This window comes from Eretmochelys imbricata, chromosome 8 (genome assembly GCF_965152235.1).
Source record: "Eretmochelys imbricata isolate rEreImb1 chromosome 8, rEreImb1.hap1, whole genome shotgun sequence".
In the NCBI taxonomy this organism is placed as follows: domain Eukaryota; kingdom Metazoa; phylum Chordata; order Testudines; family Cheloniidae; genus Eretmochelys; species Eretmochelys imbricata.
Window position 1 is genome coordinate 85,364,141 of NC_135579.1, and position 19,867 is coordinate 85,384,007.

Sequence of the window (19,867 nt, forward strand, 5' to 3'; positions counted from 1 at the left end):
AAATCCTTCCTTACTACCACCTTGCTCCGGGGTAGAGGTATAGCAGTTGGCTGATGGCTTATGTCAGCAGTAAATACTAAACCTGTTAAACAGGATCAGCTGTGTTTGCTAGTGCATGGAGGAGGGACTTCTAGAGCCAAGGTCCTGCCCACTCCTCACCCCTCTCAGCCGACTCTCCAACCTCCTGTGATGGAGGGTGGAGTAAACAGTGCTCTCTTATTCATATGTGCCCACACTGCCGGTTCAGGCAGCCTACACAGAGGTATAATGGGAGTCCTTACTCCCTCATATGCCCACACAGGCCAAGTTACAATTTAGCCCCAAATGAGAAATTGTAAGAGCAAAATCGTGCTTATGGGCTATGCAGAAGCCAAGCTCAGAGAGGGGATCGAGAGAGCAAAGTGTCCTTCCTTCTTTCTGTCTTCTCTAAAACCACTGAGAGACTGCTTTAGAAGCTGTCTGCCTGTCTGCAAGTGTTCTGTGAATGGTGTCTCAGAAAGGCATCTAGGTTATGAGTCAGGGGCATAGTCCCTGAGGAGGAAGGATGGTCCAGTGATTAGGAGCACAAGCCTAGAACTTGGGAGATCTGGGTTCAAGTCCCTGCTCTGTCACAGACTTCCTGTGTGACCTTGAGCAAGTCGCTTGGCCTCTCTGGGCCTCAGTTCTCCATCTATAAAATGGGGATAACTGCACTTTCCTACCTAACAGGAATGCTGGGAGGATTAATATGGCAAGGTGCTCAGATACTACACACCATCTAGATACCTTAGATAGATATCTAGCACATAGTATGTGGGCACTTACATACCTGGTCAAATCCTGAGACCCATTTCTTTCAATCTGTTCTGCAGTGGTGATCCCCTGTGCGCTCTTAGAGCCCTACTGAAGTCAGTAAGGCTCAGTGTCTGCCAGTGCAGAATAGCTTGCAGGAATGGGTAGCTAGAGTCCCAGAGCTTGGCCTTGAAGATTTAAAGTCATTTACCGATATAGATACAGCTTATACTTAGGAATCAAAACAGAAGATGTTAATTATGATACCAGTTAGGTTTCTTTGTGAAGGGAGTCCCAGCCTGCATTGTTTCATGACACTGGGGGCTTGTCTACATATACAATGCTGCTGCTGTAGGGCTTAGTGAAGACACTCCTATGCTGACAGGATAACTTCTCCCACCAGTCTAGGTACTCTACCTCCCTGAGAGGTGGTAGCTATGCCGATGGAAGAAGCCCTCTATTTGATGTAGCTCTGCCTACATCGGGGGCTAGGGTCATTCAGCACACCCCAAGTGATGTAGTTATACTGACATAAATTCCAAGCCGGAATCAGTATTCTCCTCAGAGGTTTATGCTGGGATAGAGATTTGTCCTCAGGAATTCATTTGTAAGAGACTCCTCAAAACAAGTGTGAGCCTTTCTGTTGTAGCGCTTTCTATATTGCCAGGTCACCATAACAACTAGGAGCCTTCTAAAGCCAGAAAAATGGAAGGTGGCAAACATAAAAATACGCACCTGCTCATCTTCTCTCTGAGGCTCTTGGCAAAATAGCCATTTACACATGACAAACATTAGTAATCACCACTTCATAGGTTAAAGAAGTGGGAGCACTTACCTCAGGACACGCATTCCAGCCCCTCATTAACAGTGATGATATGGGCTTGGGAATTGAATACCCTATTGGAGGCCGGATGTGATGATAGGCCATATCTGCTGCTGCTGCAGCTACAAATTAAACAGTATAATAAAGCTTAATTACGATTCAGATATAAAAAATATTCATATGCCAACACATTTTACTTTAGTATTTGAATGAAAAACAGATCTGAACAGATGGAAATGCTTAAGTATTAAACTTGCAAATGGAGTGGGTCAAAGAAGTTTCCAAAACCATGAAAGCACTATTTTAAATGCACTGGGTTAAAACAACCAACTGCCCTGCATTGATGTTAACACATTTCTGCCGATGTTTAGCCTGGCTGAAAATGATCTGATTCAGGTGTAACCCCTTAAACAATAACCTCTGAAAAAAATATCAGTTGAACCTCATCTCACACATGACATAATAATAAAGAGAGAATGACTGAGCAGCTTTCAATAATGTGCATTAGATGCATTTGATTTACAGATAAATTGGTGCCAGAGTCTGACTTCCTAAAATAACCTATAGTTAGCTCTGGTATGGCTGAAGACTAAAAGTAATTCCAAGTGTTCATTTAACAAAAAACAACAGCAACAACAAAAAAATCTGAGTGCCTTTTTATATGTGCTAGTTGCAGCTGACTAAGAAAAACCTGCCCGAATGTTTTTCTAATTTTGTTTATATATACAGTGATTTAAAACCCATAATTAATCCCACTGCATTCTTTTAAAACAGTTTAGCTGTGGAAAGTCAAAGCAAATGTATGCCAGCCTCATAGCAAGAGCTAAGTAAAATTCTTTGTTAAACTGACATGATTAAGTGATACATCACTGGAGTATATAGCATCTGAGGGGGACCAGGAGATTGCAATCTTGAGATTGTAACAAGAATGGTTTAATTTTTTTTAACCATGTCCCATTCTCATTACAGTCTTTGTCACAAGAATAGATTAATTTGTGCCATTGTCTGTTCTCATTGGAATCTTTGTCACTGTAATGAAGTTTCAGAATGTTAATATCAGATATATTCTGTGAAATGTAGCAGTAGGGATGGGCAAACACATTTTGCCTAATTTTGATCCCATTCTAACGTGGGTTTGAAAGTGTGATTCAAACATTACTGGGTTCATGTTCTGCTTAGGAGAGACAGTGAATCAGAGCAGATGGGGAAAAAAAGATGTTAATGAAAAATAAATATAACCTACTATCTATCCACACTCTCCTTCGCTTTTCCCACAATATACTACAGGAAGACCGTGCTATCTATTAGGGATAGAAGAACATCCCAAAATTTAGGTTGACACAAGTGGGCTACTCATGGTATGATATATACATACACACATGGAGTACTGTGATCTCTCTCTCCCTCTATGTGTGTGTATCATACACACACACAGACACACTCTTATCATACCATGCACACACACACAGAGGGCAGTATGTGTGTGTGTGTAAACAGAACTACATGCATGATGCAAAAAAAGCATCGATAAACATCAATTTTAATAAAAATTGCAAAGTTTTGGATCTTATTTCACCTCTTTGATTCACTTCCCGTAGTCATTAGTAATAGGATTTTTTGTTCTCAAGGGTGTTCATAGAAAGAGAAACTGTCATGGAAATTCATAGAAATACTTGCATGAACTGTCATGCAGATACTTTGAAAGAGTCCTACAGAATTTTATAACAATGAAAAAACAGGTTTATATATAAGTTATGTGAAATACCATAGATTTTAATCGGAAATAGTCTCTTTTCCATATGTTACACGAACCATTCTATTGAAATGATAAACAATTGGAGATACTAAGGAATACATTTTTTTTTACTAAAACCGAGGGAACAGTTGTATTGAAAAGTCAGCCTTCTGACTGGGGAACGCTGTTCACATTATTAAAAACTGATGACATATCAAAGATGTATACACTTGGACTGAGACAGAGATGGAAATAGGAAATAGACGTGTTGGAAGTCTCTGCGTAAGGCTAAAAGGGATATGGGTGATGTCAGGGTAGGGGGTCTACTATAGACCACCTAACCAGGAAGAAGAGGTGGCTGTAGGTTTTTTTAAACAACTAACAAAATAATCCAAAGCACAGGACTTGCTGTTGATAGGGGACATCAGCTACCCAGACAACTGTTGGAAAATAAATACAGCAGGGCACAGATTATCCAACAAGTTCCTGGAATGTATTGGAGACAATTTTTTATTTCAGAAGGTGGAGAAAACAACTAGGGGGGAGGCTGTTCTAGATTTGATTCTGACAAATAGGGAAGAGAAACTGGTTGAGAATTTGAAAGTGGAAGGCAGCTTGGGTGAAAGTGATCATGAAATGATAGAGTTCATGATTCCAAGGAATAGTAGGACAGAGAACAGCAGAATAAAGACAATAGATTTCAAGAAGGCAAACTTTAGCAAACTCAGGGAGTTGGTAGATAAGATCCCATGGGAAGCAACTTAAGAGGAAAAACAATTTGAGAGAGTTGGCAGTTTTTCAAAGAGATGTTCTTAAGGGCACAAGAGCAACTATCCCACCTCATAGGAAAGACAGGAAATATGGCACGAGACCACTCTGGCTTTCACCAGGAGATCTTCAATAATCTGAAACTCAAAAAAGAGTCCTACAAAAAGTGGAAAGTAGGTCAAATTATAAAGGATGAATACAAACAAACAACACAGGTATGTAGGGACAAAGTTAGAAAGGCCAAGACACAAAACAAGATTAAACAGGATGAAATTTAACACAGAAAAATGCAAAGTCCTCCAGTTAGGATGGAATAATCAGTTGCACATATACAAAATGGGAAATGACTGCCTAGGAAGGAGAACTGCAGAAAGTGTTCTGTAGGTTGTAGCTAAAGATGAGTCAACAATGTAACACTGTTGTAAAAAAAAAGTATCATTATGGGATGTATTAGCAGCAGTTTTGTAAGCAAGATGCAAGAAGTAATTCTTCCACTCCACTCTGCACTGATAAGGCCTCAGCTGGAGTATTGCATATAATTCTGGTTACCACATTTCAGGAAAGATGTGGAAAAATTAGAGAGTGGAGAGCAACAAATATGATTAAAGGCCTAGAAAACATGAAAAAAAGATTGAAAAAATTGGGTTTGTTTAGTCTGGAGAAGAGAAGCTTGAGGAGGGGACATGATAACAGTCTTCAAGTACATAAAAGGTTGTTACAAGGAGGAGGGTGAAAAAATGTTCTCGTTAACCTCTGAAGATAGGACAAGACGCAATGGGCTTAAATTGCAGTAAGGGAGGTTTAGGTTGGACATTAGGAAAAACTTCTCAACTGTCCGGGTGGTTAAGCACTGGAACAAATTGCCTAGAAAGGTTGTGGAATCTCTGTCACTGGATGTTTTAAAAAACAGATTAGACAAACACCTGTCAGGAATGGTCTAGTTATTACCTAGTCCTGCCTTGAGTACAGGGGACTGGATTAGATGACCTCTCAAGGTCCCTTCCAGCCCTACATTTCTATGATTCTATGACACAGCCAGTTTTCCTGTGCACTCATGCTCCCATAATACTGGGGCTCTTATGGGCCAGGCAGGACATATGTGTTCAGTTTCTGCTTCCAGTTTCACATCCATAGTTTTAAAATATTTGTGACACTGTGCTTTTAAATTCTTCCTGTAAATATACTGAAAGCTGGTTCACAGGCCTGGGCCAGAATAAATTTGTATATGAGAAAACTATTCAAGAGGGCCATGTACCACATTAGGATGCTTTCCTTCCTCCAAGGCCTTACATGAACTCTCTGAAGCTAGGGATGTTGCCCATCAGCCATCTGCCCACATCTACTGCTGACTTTGAATAGCACCTAAAAATGCAACAGGGTATTTTTAAAATGGAGAATCATGACTGTATTTATGAGAAACTCAGACTACTTGGACAAGGACAACAGGCTTGGGTAGAGAACTAAGCCACTGGTCTTCAGAAAAGTGGTGTGGGATGGCAACGGGAAGCAACAACTTGTTAGGACACAAAAAAGGACAGAATACTCTTCAGAGGGTAAAAGCTCCCAGAGGGCACCAGCTTCATACTCTGCTTGACTCACACCAGAAGATGGGGGAAATGAAGCAAGGGGAGAAGGGGATGTGGTCCTCAAGACAATTTGTTTTCTCCTTGCAATTTTCAAAATTCTATCCTATCTTCTGTTTAAAGATGGGCCTGAGCCTCAGAGTGCAGCTCTATAGCCAATCTCCTCAAAATGCAGCAAGTGTCTGGATTTAGGGTTTAGGCTCAGTCTGTTATAGAAATACAGGGCAGCTGCAGAGTTCAGATGTGGATCTGGACCTAGACTTTCCCAAGTGTGGGGTGAAATTCTGATTCCAATAAAGCCAATGACAAAACTCCCATTCACTTCAATGGGGTCAAGATTTCACCTTAGTGTATTAGTTGTCATCTATTTCTACTGCTGGTGTTTCCTACTCCAGATCATCACAGAGATGAACAGTGGTTGGTGCTTGTCAAGGTTCCTTCCCCACTCTGAACTCTAGGGTACAGATCTGGGGACCTGCATGAAAGACCCTCTAAGCTTATTCTTACCAGCTGAGGTTAAAAACTTCCCCAAGGTACAAACTTTGCCTTGTCCTTGGACCCTATGCTGCCACCACCAAGCGTGTTAAACAAAGAATAGGAAAGAGCCCACTTGGAGACGTCTTCCCCCCAAAATATCCCTCCAAGCCCTACACCGCCTTTCCTGGGGAAGGCTTGATAAGAATCCTCACCAATTTGTACAGTTGAACACAGACCCAAACCCTTGGATCTTAAGACCAATGAAAAATCAATCAGATTCTTAAAAGAAGAATTTTAATTACAGAAAAGGTAAAAGAATCACCTCTGTAAAATCAGGATGGTAAATACCTTACAGGATAATCAGATTCAAAACATAGAGAATCCCTCTAGGCAAAACCTTAAGTTACAAAAAGACACAAAAACAGGAATATGCATTCCATTCAGCATAGCGTATTTTACCAGCCATTAAACAAAAGGAAATCTAACGCATTTCTAGCTAGATTACTTACTAACTTTACAGAAGTTCTCAGTCTGCATTCCTGATCTGTTCCCGGCAAAAACATCACACAGACAGACAGACCCTTCGTTTCCCCCCCTCCCGATTTGAAAGTATCTTGTCTCCTCATTGGTCATTTTGGTCAGGTGCCAGCGAGGTTATCTTAGCTTCTTAACTCTTTACAGGTGAAAAGGTTTTCCCTCTGGCCAGGAGGGATTTTATAGCATTGTATACAGAAAGGTGGTTACCCTTCCCTTCATTTTTATGACAGTGCTATATGGATAACACTGATTAAATAATTAAGATAGAAAGAACAATAGATGTTTAAATAGATAGCAACACTCTGTGCCCCCACAGTCCTGCCTCAAAGAACAAACTGACTTCTTTATGGCAACAGAGCACTCAAGATTTCAAAGAGAAGCTACTCCAGTGCTCTCAATTGTTTAATCTTTGATTTATATCATTTGTTAAGTGCAATTCATCTTCACAACTGATCTTTAACTATCCAACAAACGCCTTATATGACTGATAAACACTACCACATTGTTCTGATGGGCATAAAATCTAAATCCTTTCTAGACACTGTTTTCTTCTTTTTAATGTAGCAGTTTTCCATCTTTGCATCTGTCCAGATAATGACAGACCAAATACGCCACTCATCAAGACCCTCTAGGTTAAGCACTGGATCTGCAGCCAAAACTCCTGTTTATTACTCCTGGACATGCACTAATAGGTGTTTGCAAAATACGGCCTTTATGGCTTGTCTTCACTACAAATTCAGCCATGTTTGGTTGTATAAGTCAGTTGTTCCCTAAACTGGTTACAAACATGGCTTTAATAGGTAGAGTAGACTGGACTTTAATCATATTGGTAAAGGGACAATGAGTTGTAACCAGGTTCCCTAGCTCCAGTGTAACTGTAGTATAGACTAGGCCTTAGATTATAAGGTCCTTATAGCAGAGATCACTTCTGTGCTCATTATATACTAGCAATGAGTGCATTTTCTGATAACTCCTCAGTATAATTATTTCAGTTCTATATTGTATACTGTTATCTCACCAGTTTTGGGAGTTGGCATTGTTGAGCACATACAGTAGTTTTTCATTACTGACCATGGGACGTGCTGCAGTCTTTGGTACTATAGAATTACATGATATGGTATTCAACAAATATTATATTTGACTTAATACTGAAATGATTTCACTGGGGATTCCATTTGATTCAATAGATGTTCCATTTGATAAAATAAGGAGTGATTTTGATTCAATAGCCATGAGACTCTTTATACAATCTGAAAAATGGATATCTAATTCTGTATAGAGCATACCCTTACTGAATTGGATAATACACTTGATACACTAGAGGATATAGAGGTGCTATTACTGCAAAGACAACATCCATTTCAAAGTGTGATGTATAGATTTTACAAGTGCTAAGTTTTATAGTTAGGTATTCTTTCCAACATCTAAGTATTCCAATGTACTTGACCTGAATGGCTTCCCATACTTCTGTGCATGTACAAAGGTCAATATTAGACAGAGGGAAGGTTAAGAGTATATAAGTAAAGCTTCAGAACTCCACAGACAGCATACAAAAATGTTTAAAAAGAAAATGTACCTCTCAACATCTTAAAATGTATAGTTGGTGAAAAATATGGGATTTATGTTTTAAACACTCATCTGAATTTATGGAATAATGAGGGTGGAATTTGTATATAGGCTATGAAAGATGCCTGATCCCCACAATAGGTGTTTGCAAGATATGGCCCTAAATTAGATGTACAAAATGAAGTTCAAACATAGTTTTCATATTTAAATATACTATACATTTCTTAGGCAGTATGGTTTGAGAGGCAGTGGAGTCCAGGAGCAGAGGCTATAAGCCAGGAACTACTGAGTTCTAATCCTGAATCTGAAACTGACCTGATTTGTGGCCTTGTGCAAATCATTTCATTTTCTGTCTTAGTTTCCCCAACTGTAAACTGGGGATAATAAAATTCCCCTACCTTACAGAGCAGTTGGGAGGGTTAATTAGTTGATGTTTTGAAAAATCTGAGTGTTATGTAAGGGTAACAATGATGGTGATGGATGAGATTTTCAAAAGTGCTCATTGACTTTAATGGGAGTAGAATTAGGCCAACACTTACTACTGAAAGGCCTTGTGGAAGTACATTTTAAGATGGGGTTCAAACAAAGAGAGGGAGATCTTTTAGTTGGTAAGCAGGGAGTCATCAAAAAGAGACTATAGAAAGGGCATTGATTTAGCAGGAGTCAAAATAAATGGGACTGAAAATGGACTTCTGAGGAACTGCAAGAACAGAAGCAGAAACCAATGAACCCATGCTCATCTAGCTGAAGGGGCATGTGGTTCAGCAGGTGAAGATAAACAGGAATAAAAAGTACCAAAGAAAAGAATACCAGACAGGGAAGAAAAATTAAATCATGACACCTTTCGGAAACATGGTGTGACATTCTGTATCTTGGGTGACAGCCCTGTAACCCCCATGTTCCTCATTTATATATGAGTGTGATCTTGCATATATAGCAGGCAGTGTGAGGTATTGGGGAAAGGTTATGATCTGCTGAAAGTCATTTTTCTGTCCATATATGTATATCATTAATGCATATGAAGTTATGAGAATTGTGTTGTATGGTTGTCACTAAAACATGCTATAAGTTGGGGTATCAGCCAGATATTAGCCCCCCAGAGACAACAGCAAGGAGAGTAACCAATGCCCAGGTGGAGTGGCAAACAAACCATCAACAGCCATTGTCCAGCAAGGGAGCTACAATTCAATGACTCACCTGCATGAGGCCACACCAGGGGAACTGCTCAATCTTGCTTGGGACTCAGCAATGCCGAGACATGTCTGGGCTTGTGTTCTACAAGCACATGGGACTGAGGATATAAAACAGAACACGGGGGCCCCATGCTTGGCCTTTTCTCCTGCCCCACCTATGCTGCAAGCAACAAGGACACTGAAGACTTGAGACTCCAAGCGAGGAGGCCAAGAATTCAAAGGTGAAATCTGTGTACTATGAACTGCAACATCCAGTAGGGTGAGAAAAACTGCTTAATCTAGATGTTGCCCAGTCTAATAGGGGTGAGAGGTTAGACTGCATGCTTATATTTACTTTTCTTTTGGTAACTAACTCTGACTATTTACCTATCACTTATAATCGCTTAAAATCTATCTGTTGTAGAGGTGTATGTCCACTTGCCACTGACGAAGTGGTGAATGAATAAATTTACACTGCTTGTCTTGAGCAGTGCATGACGGTATATTCATAGAATCATAGAATCACAGGATTGGAAGGGACCTCAGGAGGTCATCTAGTCCAGTCCCCTGCACTGATGGCAGGACTAGGTATTACCTAGACCAGGGGTGGCCAACCTGAGCCTGAGAAGGAGCCAGAATTTACCAATGTACATTGCCAAAGAGCCACAGTAATACGTCAGCAGCCCCTCATAAGCTCCTCGACCCTGCTCCCAGCATCTCTCACCCACCAGCAGCTCCACTAATTAGCGCTTCCCCCTCCCCTCCCAATCAGCTGTTTCGTGGCATGCAGGAGGCTCTGGGAGGGAGGGGGAGGAGCGAGGGCACTGCAGGATCAGAGGAGGGGGTGGGAAGGGGTGGGCTGGGGGTTAGGGCCTGTGGAAGAGCCAGGGGTTGAGCAGTGAGCATCCCCCGGCACATTGGAAAGTTGGTGCCTATAGCTCCAGCCCTGGAGTCGGTGCCTATCCAAGGAGTTGCATATTAACTTCTGAAGCGGCTCTGGAGCCACAGGTTGGCCACCCCAACCTAGACTATTCCTGACAGGTGTTTGTCTAACCTGCTCTTAAAAATCTCCAATGATGGAGATTCCACAACCTCCCTAGGCAATTTATTCCAGTGCTTAACCACCCTGACAGTTAGAAATTTTTTTCCTAATGTCCAACCTAAACCTCCCTTGCTGCAATTTAAGCCCATTGCTTCTTGTCCTATCCTCAGAGGTTAAGAAGAACAATTTTTCTCCCTCCTCCTTGTAACAACCTTTTATGTACTTGAAAACTGTTATAATGTCCCCTCCCAGTCTCTTCTTTTCCAGACTAAACAAACCTAATTTTTTCAATCTGCCCTTATAGATCATATTTTCTAGACCTTTAATCATTTTTGTTGCTCTTCTCTGGACTTTCTCCAATTTCTCTACATCTTTTGCGGTGCCAATACTCCAGTTGAGGCCTAATCAGCACAGAGTAGAGTGGAAGAACTACTTCTCGTGTTTTACCTACAACGCTCCTGCTAATACATCCCAGAATGATGTTCGCTTTTTTTGCAACAGTGTTACACTGTTGACTCATATTTAACTTATGGTCCACTATGATGCCAAGATCCCTTTCCGTAGTACTCTTTCCTAGGCAGTCATTTCCCATTTTGTATGTGTGCAAATTTTGTATAAGTCTGAGGTACAGTGCTAGGAGCTGGGGGAATTTGACTGATGCCTTTCCCTGGGTGATTCATGAGTGGCTCTGGGAGCATTCTTGCAATATAGCTGGGTGTGGGGTCCACATGCGGTTGTGCTGAGTGATAGCATCTGGAGAGGTTTGCTACTGGTGAGTAGCAAGGCACTGTGAGAGACAGCCCAAGCTGGAGAGAGTTCAAGTGGGCACAGCAGTCCCACAGTCCCAGGCTGCAGTCTGGGCACCCCATCACACATGGGATTCATGTTCCCCTTTCTTTTGTTCTTCCTCCTATTCATCTATCTACTTATAATGCTTCCATCACCCTGGTAGCTGCTGATCAGCAAGGTATACATCTCTATACCATTTTGTTGCTGTATTGTGCTCTAGCTTATGTGCAGTGGAATACTGACAATATACTTAGTATAACAGGAGTGTTTTCCTCACACATCTGGTATCTTATACAGTAGACAAATGGTTAACTCAGAATGAAATGGGATAAATGGCAGGAATGGTCATGTCACGCACAAGGAGATGAAGATTTGGGCTGCAGGGCACTGGACCTATGTCCTAGATGGCACACTCTGGATCTTCAATTACATGGTCAGAAAACAAGGTACTGCAATGGGCAGAGAGATAAAATGGAGGAATGAGATTCAGGTTTGGAATCTGGGTTGACAATTAATGCTGTATATTACTAGAAACTGAAGTAGGATTGAGTCAGATATCTGACGACTATATTCAAATGTCAGCCGAGATAGAAATGAATGACTGGGAAGCTATAAATAGCTAATGCCGTTTAGAAATTCCACACTATATACTGAATTGGAATGCCCCTTGTTATTGATGCTAATGACAGCTACACCATCTGTATAATAAAAGCTGACTTTCTGAACAGTGTGAAGACCTCCAAAGGTTTGTAAAAGTAGCATAAAAGTAGCATAATTGTACAAAGGGCAGAAGAGAAATGAATCTGGATTTAATAAGATCTCAGAGGAAAGGGAACAGGGAAACTTCCTCCAACAGACACCAAAAATAGTGCCAGACTCTGAGATCAATAAATGTAACTTTAAATGTATCAAAAATAAAGCCCTGAAAAGTTAAGCACCCTCTGTTAAGGAGAGAAAGACAGGACAAGAAAGCCTAATTAAACAGGAATCAAAGGATTTACACGTAGAATAGGGAAATGTGGAGTGTTTATGTGTGGCTACCACAGCATGACTGCTAGAGAAGAAATAGATACAAGAAAAAGAAAAGGAGCTGTTACTGTTTGGGTTAATTCACTTAGCAAGGAGTCCTCCCCCACATCTCCAATAAATTCCACTTTCGTTCTATAATTCTTCGCCTTAGCTCTCCTCACTTCTTAAGCTGGATATTAGAGCTACCCATGGTGCACTGCTCTCTGTGTCAATGCCAGAGCTGCTACTTTGGATGCATTCTGCCGATACAAGAAAGATAGTGTGGATATGCAACAGCGGTTTAATTACAGAGGTGGCTGTATGTCAACGTAATTTAAATCGATTTAACTTTGTAGTGTAGCTATAGCCTTAATCTCATTTATGGGTTTAAGTGGTACACTGCACTTGTGCTGGCCCTATGCCCATTAGGGATTTTCACCCTCAGGGCTTGTCTACAGTACCGTGTGGGGTCGAACTAAGATATGCAACTTCAGTTATGTGAATAGCATAGCTGAAGTCGATGTACTGAGATCTACTTACTGCGGTGTCTTCACTGCGGTAAGTCGACAGCTAATGTTCTCCCGTTGACTCCGCTTGCACTTCTCGTTCTGGTGGAGTACCAGAGTCAACGGGAGAGTGCTCAGCAGTCAATTTATCGTGTCTATACTAGACACGATAAATCGACTCCCGCTGGATCCGGCGGGTAGCGTAGACAACCCCTCAGAGTAGAAACAGGATTTAACTGGTGTGGAAAACTTTTCATGAATGCTCTGTGTAGGGGTGAATTTCACACAGAGAAAGCAGGGTTAAATAGCAATGTGTAGAGTTACCCAAAAGTGGTTAATACCATGGAACATCAAGAATGTGAAGATTTACAAGAAATACATAGATATCTCAACCCAGGTGATGTTTTTAGCATTGATGGATTCTAGTGAATTTCCAAATAAAAGTTTATACTATATCAGCACATAGTAATGTAGGATTTATTGCCACCATTGCCAGGATGCAGAATAGCATGAAACACCAAGATGTTATCTTCCTGCCTGGAACATACTGCGCAGTAAGGGGAAATGAATAAACTGCTCTTTGCAATTCAGGAAAAACAGGTGCATTACCCAAAAAAGTACCATGGTACCATGCTTCAATGCATAAGCCAAGATAGGGAGCAATGTGTGGCTACTGTGTACAGAGCCTGTGCTAGAAAAGGTGTTTGGTGGAGGAGGAGGTAAAGGAGTGGGAAAAACCAGAAAAGTGGTACAGGGAAAGAAAGAGACAGAGCAGACGATGAAGTAACAGAACCGAGGATGATTTTGCACAGCTACTGAAACTCAGTAAGGGTGGACAGCAATAGAGTGGACATCCATTCCTTAGCAGGCTTGGAAGCAGGACTTCCGAGATGCTACAGTTGCTACGATGCTGCTAAGAAACTGAATTGATGGGTATTACTCTCTGCTGCTTAATATGGCAAGCTAAAGTCAGGCAATGGAAAGAGAGACTGATGAAAACTACTGATGGGTGAACCTTGAGATGCTGATCTGAACTTATCTCAAACTCTTTGTTCTGAAAATCAGACTAGAAGTCACATGAGTGTAGATATTCTTACAAGAGCTTCTGCAATTCCTGCTTTTGGCTCCAAGATAAACTGTCATGTGATGTTTGGTACTTCCAATTCCAGGCCTGGCCGAAATCAAACAGTGAAGCAGCAATATATATATAAAAGAAAAATAATTACCTCAATTGTTTTCAAAAAGAAGTGATTAGTGAAATTCCACTTTAAAAAATGTGGTAGAGAGGAATAAGGGATAGGTTACTTCTACAGGATTTCATAAAGAAATTAATTAATTCACTTCAAACGTAAGGAATATCAGAAAATTGGAGGCACTTAAGGATCCATGCCTAAACATTTCTATGTTAGTAATGGCTTTATAGCCATTTCACAGATAAGAGAGCTCCCAGTAAACTGTTTCCAACACTGATGTTTCAGTTATTGTCTGGTATATCATTGTTAACAAGTTGCTTACATAATGCTACATACCACACAATACATTTAATTTAATATTAATTTTAATAATTTGGGGATTAAATTGATTTAATAAGTCATGTATGAGATTTCATTTAGCATTTGAATTATTATTTTGTAAAGTAATTGACCTAATCAGGAGATCCTGATACAACAGTGATAGGCACCTTTGAAACGAGCAGGATTAGATTGATAGATAGATAGATGGATAGATAGATAGATGACAGGGTTGTACACAATTGTTGATGGTTATATTGTATTGGGTAAAGAATTCAATACAATACAAGTGAAAACTACATTTTCCCACAACAAAATTTCATGCATAGACCTGTCTTCTTCCAACTGGTAAGAAAGCTATTTGAAGTCCCTGTCTGATCAATCTTGCAGATATCACAGCTGTTGTTCTAACTACCATCCTTTTCCTCCACTCCCAACTCCAAGAAAAAATCCCCTAAACTTCCATGGCTTTACAGTTTCTGGAGTGACATTTCTACATTCCCCAAGGTTCCACCCAAATCCAGAAGCACACTCAATTTCCTATGTTTCCTGGTACCTTAACAAAGCTGAATTTTTAGGTGAACACCAGATAATATGAATTCTAGTAAAATACTGATTAATGCTATGAAATGCAGCTATTTTATTACAGTTCAGAGATGTAGGTAGTATTCATGTTAGTTCAGTGAGCATCTTACCTGGTTTGAGGTGAGCAAATGGAATTTCACCTGTTAACAGTTCCCAGAGACATAAAGCATAGCTGAAAACATCAGCTTTTATAGTGTATCGAGTGCACTGAGTGAATACTTCAGGGGCCATCCAGCGTAGGTTCTGTGGATCAAAAAACCATCAGTAATATGTTAATGGAGTGTTTTCTTCCTTTACATAGGAACATTTTTCTTTCTTTCTTTCTTTCTTTCTTTCTTTCTTTCTTTCTTTCTTTCTTTCTTTCTTTCTTTCTTTCTTTCTTTCTTTCTTTCTTTCTTTCTTTCTTTCTTTCTTTCTTTCTCACAACAAGCTAACAAATAAATCTTTTAACAACAAATAGTCATGGTAGCATACATAATTCATGCAGTAAATCACCATACATCATATTGTGTCTTCAGCATTAGCATGGAATTCATTTCACCCGCATAAAGCTAGCATAATCAGGCTTTAAGTAAGAGAAGAGTAGGTTGAGAGTGGTGCAGGAGTTGAAATCCACACTTCCAGTTAGCATGTCTAACTCTCTTTAACTACTACTCCAAATTAGGAGCTGGAATAATGATAATGACAACTATGCAGGGTATTAAAACTACTGGATCTGTGTATACATTAATCCTTTGGCTTCTCTCCTGGGCTATCATTGTATGCTGCAGGCACCCATCTACGTGGCTGCTTCACAAACAACCTGCCACCCACTGGGCTCATGAGGAGTGGTGGGTCTTACTCTGGTCCTCTGGTCCAGAGTGAATTTCATTCACAGCTCTTAAAAGACCAAGATGTTAAAAGATGTTTCTTAGTGAAACATCATCTTGGACTAAATAGCCACCAAGTCTGCTCCGACAGCCATCAGTTCTCCCTCTTGCATGGTTAGTTCGGATTACTGCTTCTTAATAGGATGACACTATTTCTAACACTGTAGTCTACTCTATTCCAGAGTAACAGATTCTGATGCTGCAATGTATCATGAATGTATTGTTACCTTTTTGTCACAGGAGGAAAGGGTATGGCTACATTTTGTAAAGTGCGTATTCAAAAGTGCCTGTGAGCTTTTGGGTATTGTCTTTTAAAAAGTTGGGCCCATATGAGCAATTTATTTGAAATAACTATATTGAGAAAAGAACTCAGAAAGAAAATCCATGTTGGATAACTGATTCCCTGTGAGAAATTCAGACTATCAGAAAGCAATATGTATATATATGGGATGATTTACATGTTATGCCTAAGAATTCAGGGGTGATCGTGCTAAAATGAGAACCATATAACAATATTGGTTTTTGGATACACAGTAGGGAGCCCATTTGTGACTGCATAGTGTGCATATTTTGTATCCAATAATTTCTCCTATTATCAAGGCTGATCTTAAACACTAAGAAAAAATTAGCATACAAAAGAAACAAAGCATTATAGTGTCACTGTACAACATCATCAATTCCAGAAAAAACATATCTAATCTCATCATTATCTCCTAGGCTGAGTTTGCACATAAATAGTATACTAATTAAATAGAAAAGAACAAGAAGGAAACCCCAGGTTGTTTTGTCATGTTGTCTTCATCCAAGGACTGCAGAAATCTGGATTCTGAGACCAAAAAAAAGGAAAGCTTTTTAAATAAACAACACTACAGATAAACCTCATTTTACAGAAGTTTTGGTGGAAACCTAGGACTTCCATAAAATTTGGGTTTTGTAAAATCAAGAGGAAATACAATATCCCACTATTACACCAGGATACAGGAAGTTATTCCCAATAAAATGGAGCTTCTTACATCAGTGAGCCAGATCTTCAACTGCTATAAATTGGCATATCTCCATTGGCTTTCATGGTGATTTATACCAGCTGAGGATCTGTCTCAGAGTTTTTAAACTCAGGGTTAACTGTACTGGTGTGTCTAACGTCATTTAGATTTAAAACAAACAACACCAAAAACCTATACTAAAATTCAAAGGCACAGAAGACTGGCACTCTGATTTAATGTCATACTTCCTTTCAGCTGGCTGGTGATATAAAAGCTGGTGATATAAAAGGCTGCTCTAGTAGACTTCAGTTTCATAAGATCTTGCATGACTATAGCAAAGGCAATATATGAAATATTGATTGATTTATTTAGATGTAAATGATACATAAGTGCCTACCTAGAATTCTGGGTACCTTTGAGACATGTTAAAAATACATTCCTACCTGTACAAACAAGAACACACCCAGTAGCATCCCCAACCAGAGTATAACCAGCAGAAAAGAAAAATATTTATCTGCTCAGCTACCCCTACAACCACCAGACCCCAGTGCATCCCTCCTTCTCCAATAGCCTAGGAAAGTAGGTGGGATTTGCAAAGTAGCTGACTCTAATTTGGACTATTTCCAAGTTAAGGGCCCCTCGCAGATGCTGTCCTGCCAGCATCCCCCTCCTCCCTCTCTTTAAAATCATGCTCAGGTACCTCTGCTGATTACAACTGCGCTGATGTGGCACAGTGACAGAGTTGGTATCTCAAACAGGCATGTCCCAGGGCATTTAGGGCTTTATAGGTGGAAACCAATGCCTTAACTTCCACCCAGACACCAACAGGCAGCCACATGTGCCTCAGCCAGAAAATCTACTTAATTAGTGAGCCATTGCATTTTGCATCAGCCTCAGATCATTATGGGGAAGCCTGGCCAAAATCTGTGGTGACAAAGGATATGTCTACAAAGGGTATGACTGCAAAAAACCCCACAAACCTGGGGCAGTGAGTCTCAGAGCCTGGTCAACTGACTTGGGCTTGCGGGCTCATGCTATGGGGCTGAAAATAGCAGTGTGGATCAAAGGTGGTGGGTCACAGAGCCTGGGATCCAGCCCAAGCAGGAACATCTGCACTGCAATTTTTAGCCCCATAGCACGAGCACTGATAGCCTACTTCGGTTGACCTGGGCTCTGAGACTAGCTCTCACGGGTGGTTTTTTTTGCAGTGGAGACATACCCAAAGTTCCATATCTGAATGGAATAGCCACAGTCTCCTCTCCAGAAAAAGATGAAAGAAAGCTATCCTGATCCCTGCTGCTCTAGGACTGTGTGATAACAGCGGGGCTCCAACACTGTCCCTGGACTGTGAACTCTAGTAACAAAAGATAGGAACACATCCTCAATTAAAGGGACAGACATTACCCTGGTCATTTTCCCCAGTTGCTTCCTCCACCCTATCACCACAACTGCATTCTGATCTGGATTGTGGCCTGGCCATTTGAACCTCATCCATGCTCCAGTCTCAGCTAGACTGCGGGTAAGGTGTTCAACTGCACTGATTGAGTTAAATGAGAAACGTGGAGCAGGGGCTTATTGGCATTCTGAAAGTACTGTAGCTTGTACATGGACTGTAGCCTTGCCTCCTCTCTCACCCTCCACACAACCCTATACGCACCTTTAATAAGAGCAAGTACAAGATGGAACCCTGCAGAACTCAGTAGGACACAACTGCAATTGCCCAAATCTACTCTCTGGGATATTTTTCAGAGAAATAATGAAGCAAAGTACAGCCTCATTAACTTTCTGATTCATCAGAGAAAACAGAGTCCTAGTTTTTGAGAACTTGCTGACATTTTTCAGATTAATCACCAACACCTCACCTCCAAAATCAGCAACAACAGCATGGCCATCTTCATAGAGAAGAATATTGTGGCTGTAAAGAAAGACAATTATTAGCACAGGTAACTGTATGATATTGCCCTGAAGCAATAGTGCATTTTAAGGTTCTGCCTCTTTATTGTGCTCTCTAGTATCTCAACCCCTTTTTAAGCAGAGGCTTGTCTGTACAACAGAGTATACCTACCTCTACTCAGAGGACTAAAAAAAGGCAAACTTGACAATTTTATAAATCAAAATGTCAGAAGTCATTTTCCAATTAGTTGTAGAACAAAGTGAAAAAGATGACATTTGAAGATGAACCCAATGATAGCCTTTAAATAAAATTATAAGGCCTGATTCTCCTCTCACACTGGTTTTACACCACTGTAACTCCATTAAATTAATCCCAATTTACATGGATAGAAGAGCAGAAGCAGGCCCGTAGAGGCTAAATATTAGGGGATAACTGCTAGGAGGCACTGGAGTCTCATGACGATGAGAAAAAATATGGTACAAACTTCACTGTTATGAGACACAAGCTACCTTACCTTTTACCTTAGATTTAAAAAAAAATATCTCTGTGAAGACATTATTCTTGTATAGTTTCTCTAATATTTTAGGCACTTAGGTTTAGACACAGTCTTGCCTTCAACAGCAGATATACTGTACGCCCCCTATTATGCCCAGTTTATTTTGACTGTGTAACGCTCGCAGACAAGATGCCAGCTCATGCCAAGGCCCCAGACCTCACTGAACACTTATAAATGCATAACTGGTAACCAGTCTTGCTTACTTGTGTGTTGGCATTATCAAAATAAATATTAAATGTTAAGTTGATAAGAATGTGTTTAGTGTTGTAAATGTAAAAAAATGCTTGTAGTATGCTGCATGTATTCTTCTCATCCAACCATACTCCATGTTATAAAGTGATAGCAAGCATTTGCATTGTAAACCTCTGTGACTATGTAACTCATCAAACAGGGGAAAAGCCTTGTGTAATACAAATGACAGTCTCTAACAAGTTGTTAAATCCTGTTCATTAAACGCAAATAAGCTATTGTGTGATGTCAAGGATCAAAGACTTTGTTAAGTGCATCCTCACCCCCCCACCACCACCACTACCACGAAGAAGAGATCTTTGTGGGAACTGTTGATGTCAGCTTGGTTTCTGTGAGAAGAAGCTATAAATATGGACGCCCGAAAAAATTCTTCATCTCTTTGCTGTTTGGATTCACATGGAGCCAGAGACTCTAAACTGAAGTGAGAGATCCCCCACAGTTAT

The 19,867-nt window shown here is 40.4% G+C and overlaps 1 protein-coding gene across 1 annotated transcript in view; it reads right to left on the reverse strand.

Moving 5' to 3' along the window:
* The window catches only part of TNNI3K (TNNI3 interacting kinase), a 172,343-nt gene that overhangs the window by 43,713 nt on the left and 108,763 nt on the right, over positions 1 to 19,867 (reverse strand). Inside the window, exons 18-21 of the mRNA XM_077824517.1 lie at positions 18,588 to 18,640; positions 16,516 to 16,568; positions 14,984 to 15,116; positions 1,607 to 1,716 (exon numbers count right to left, since the gene is read on the reverse strand). Coding sequence (XP_077680643.1) covers positions 1,607 to 1,716; positions 14,984 to 15,116; positions 16,516 to 16,568; positions 18,588 to 18,640 — 349 coding nt within the window. The remainder of the gene's footprint in view (positions 1 to 1,606; positions 1,717 to 14,983; positions 15,117 to 16,515; positions 16,569 to 18,587; positions 18,641 to 19,867) is intronic.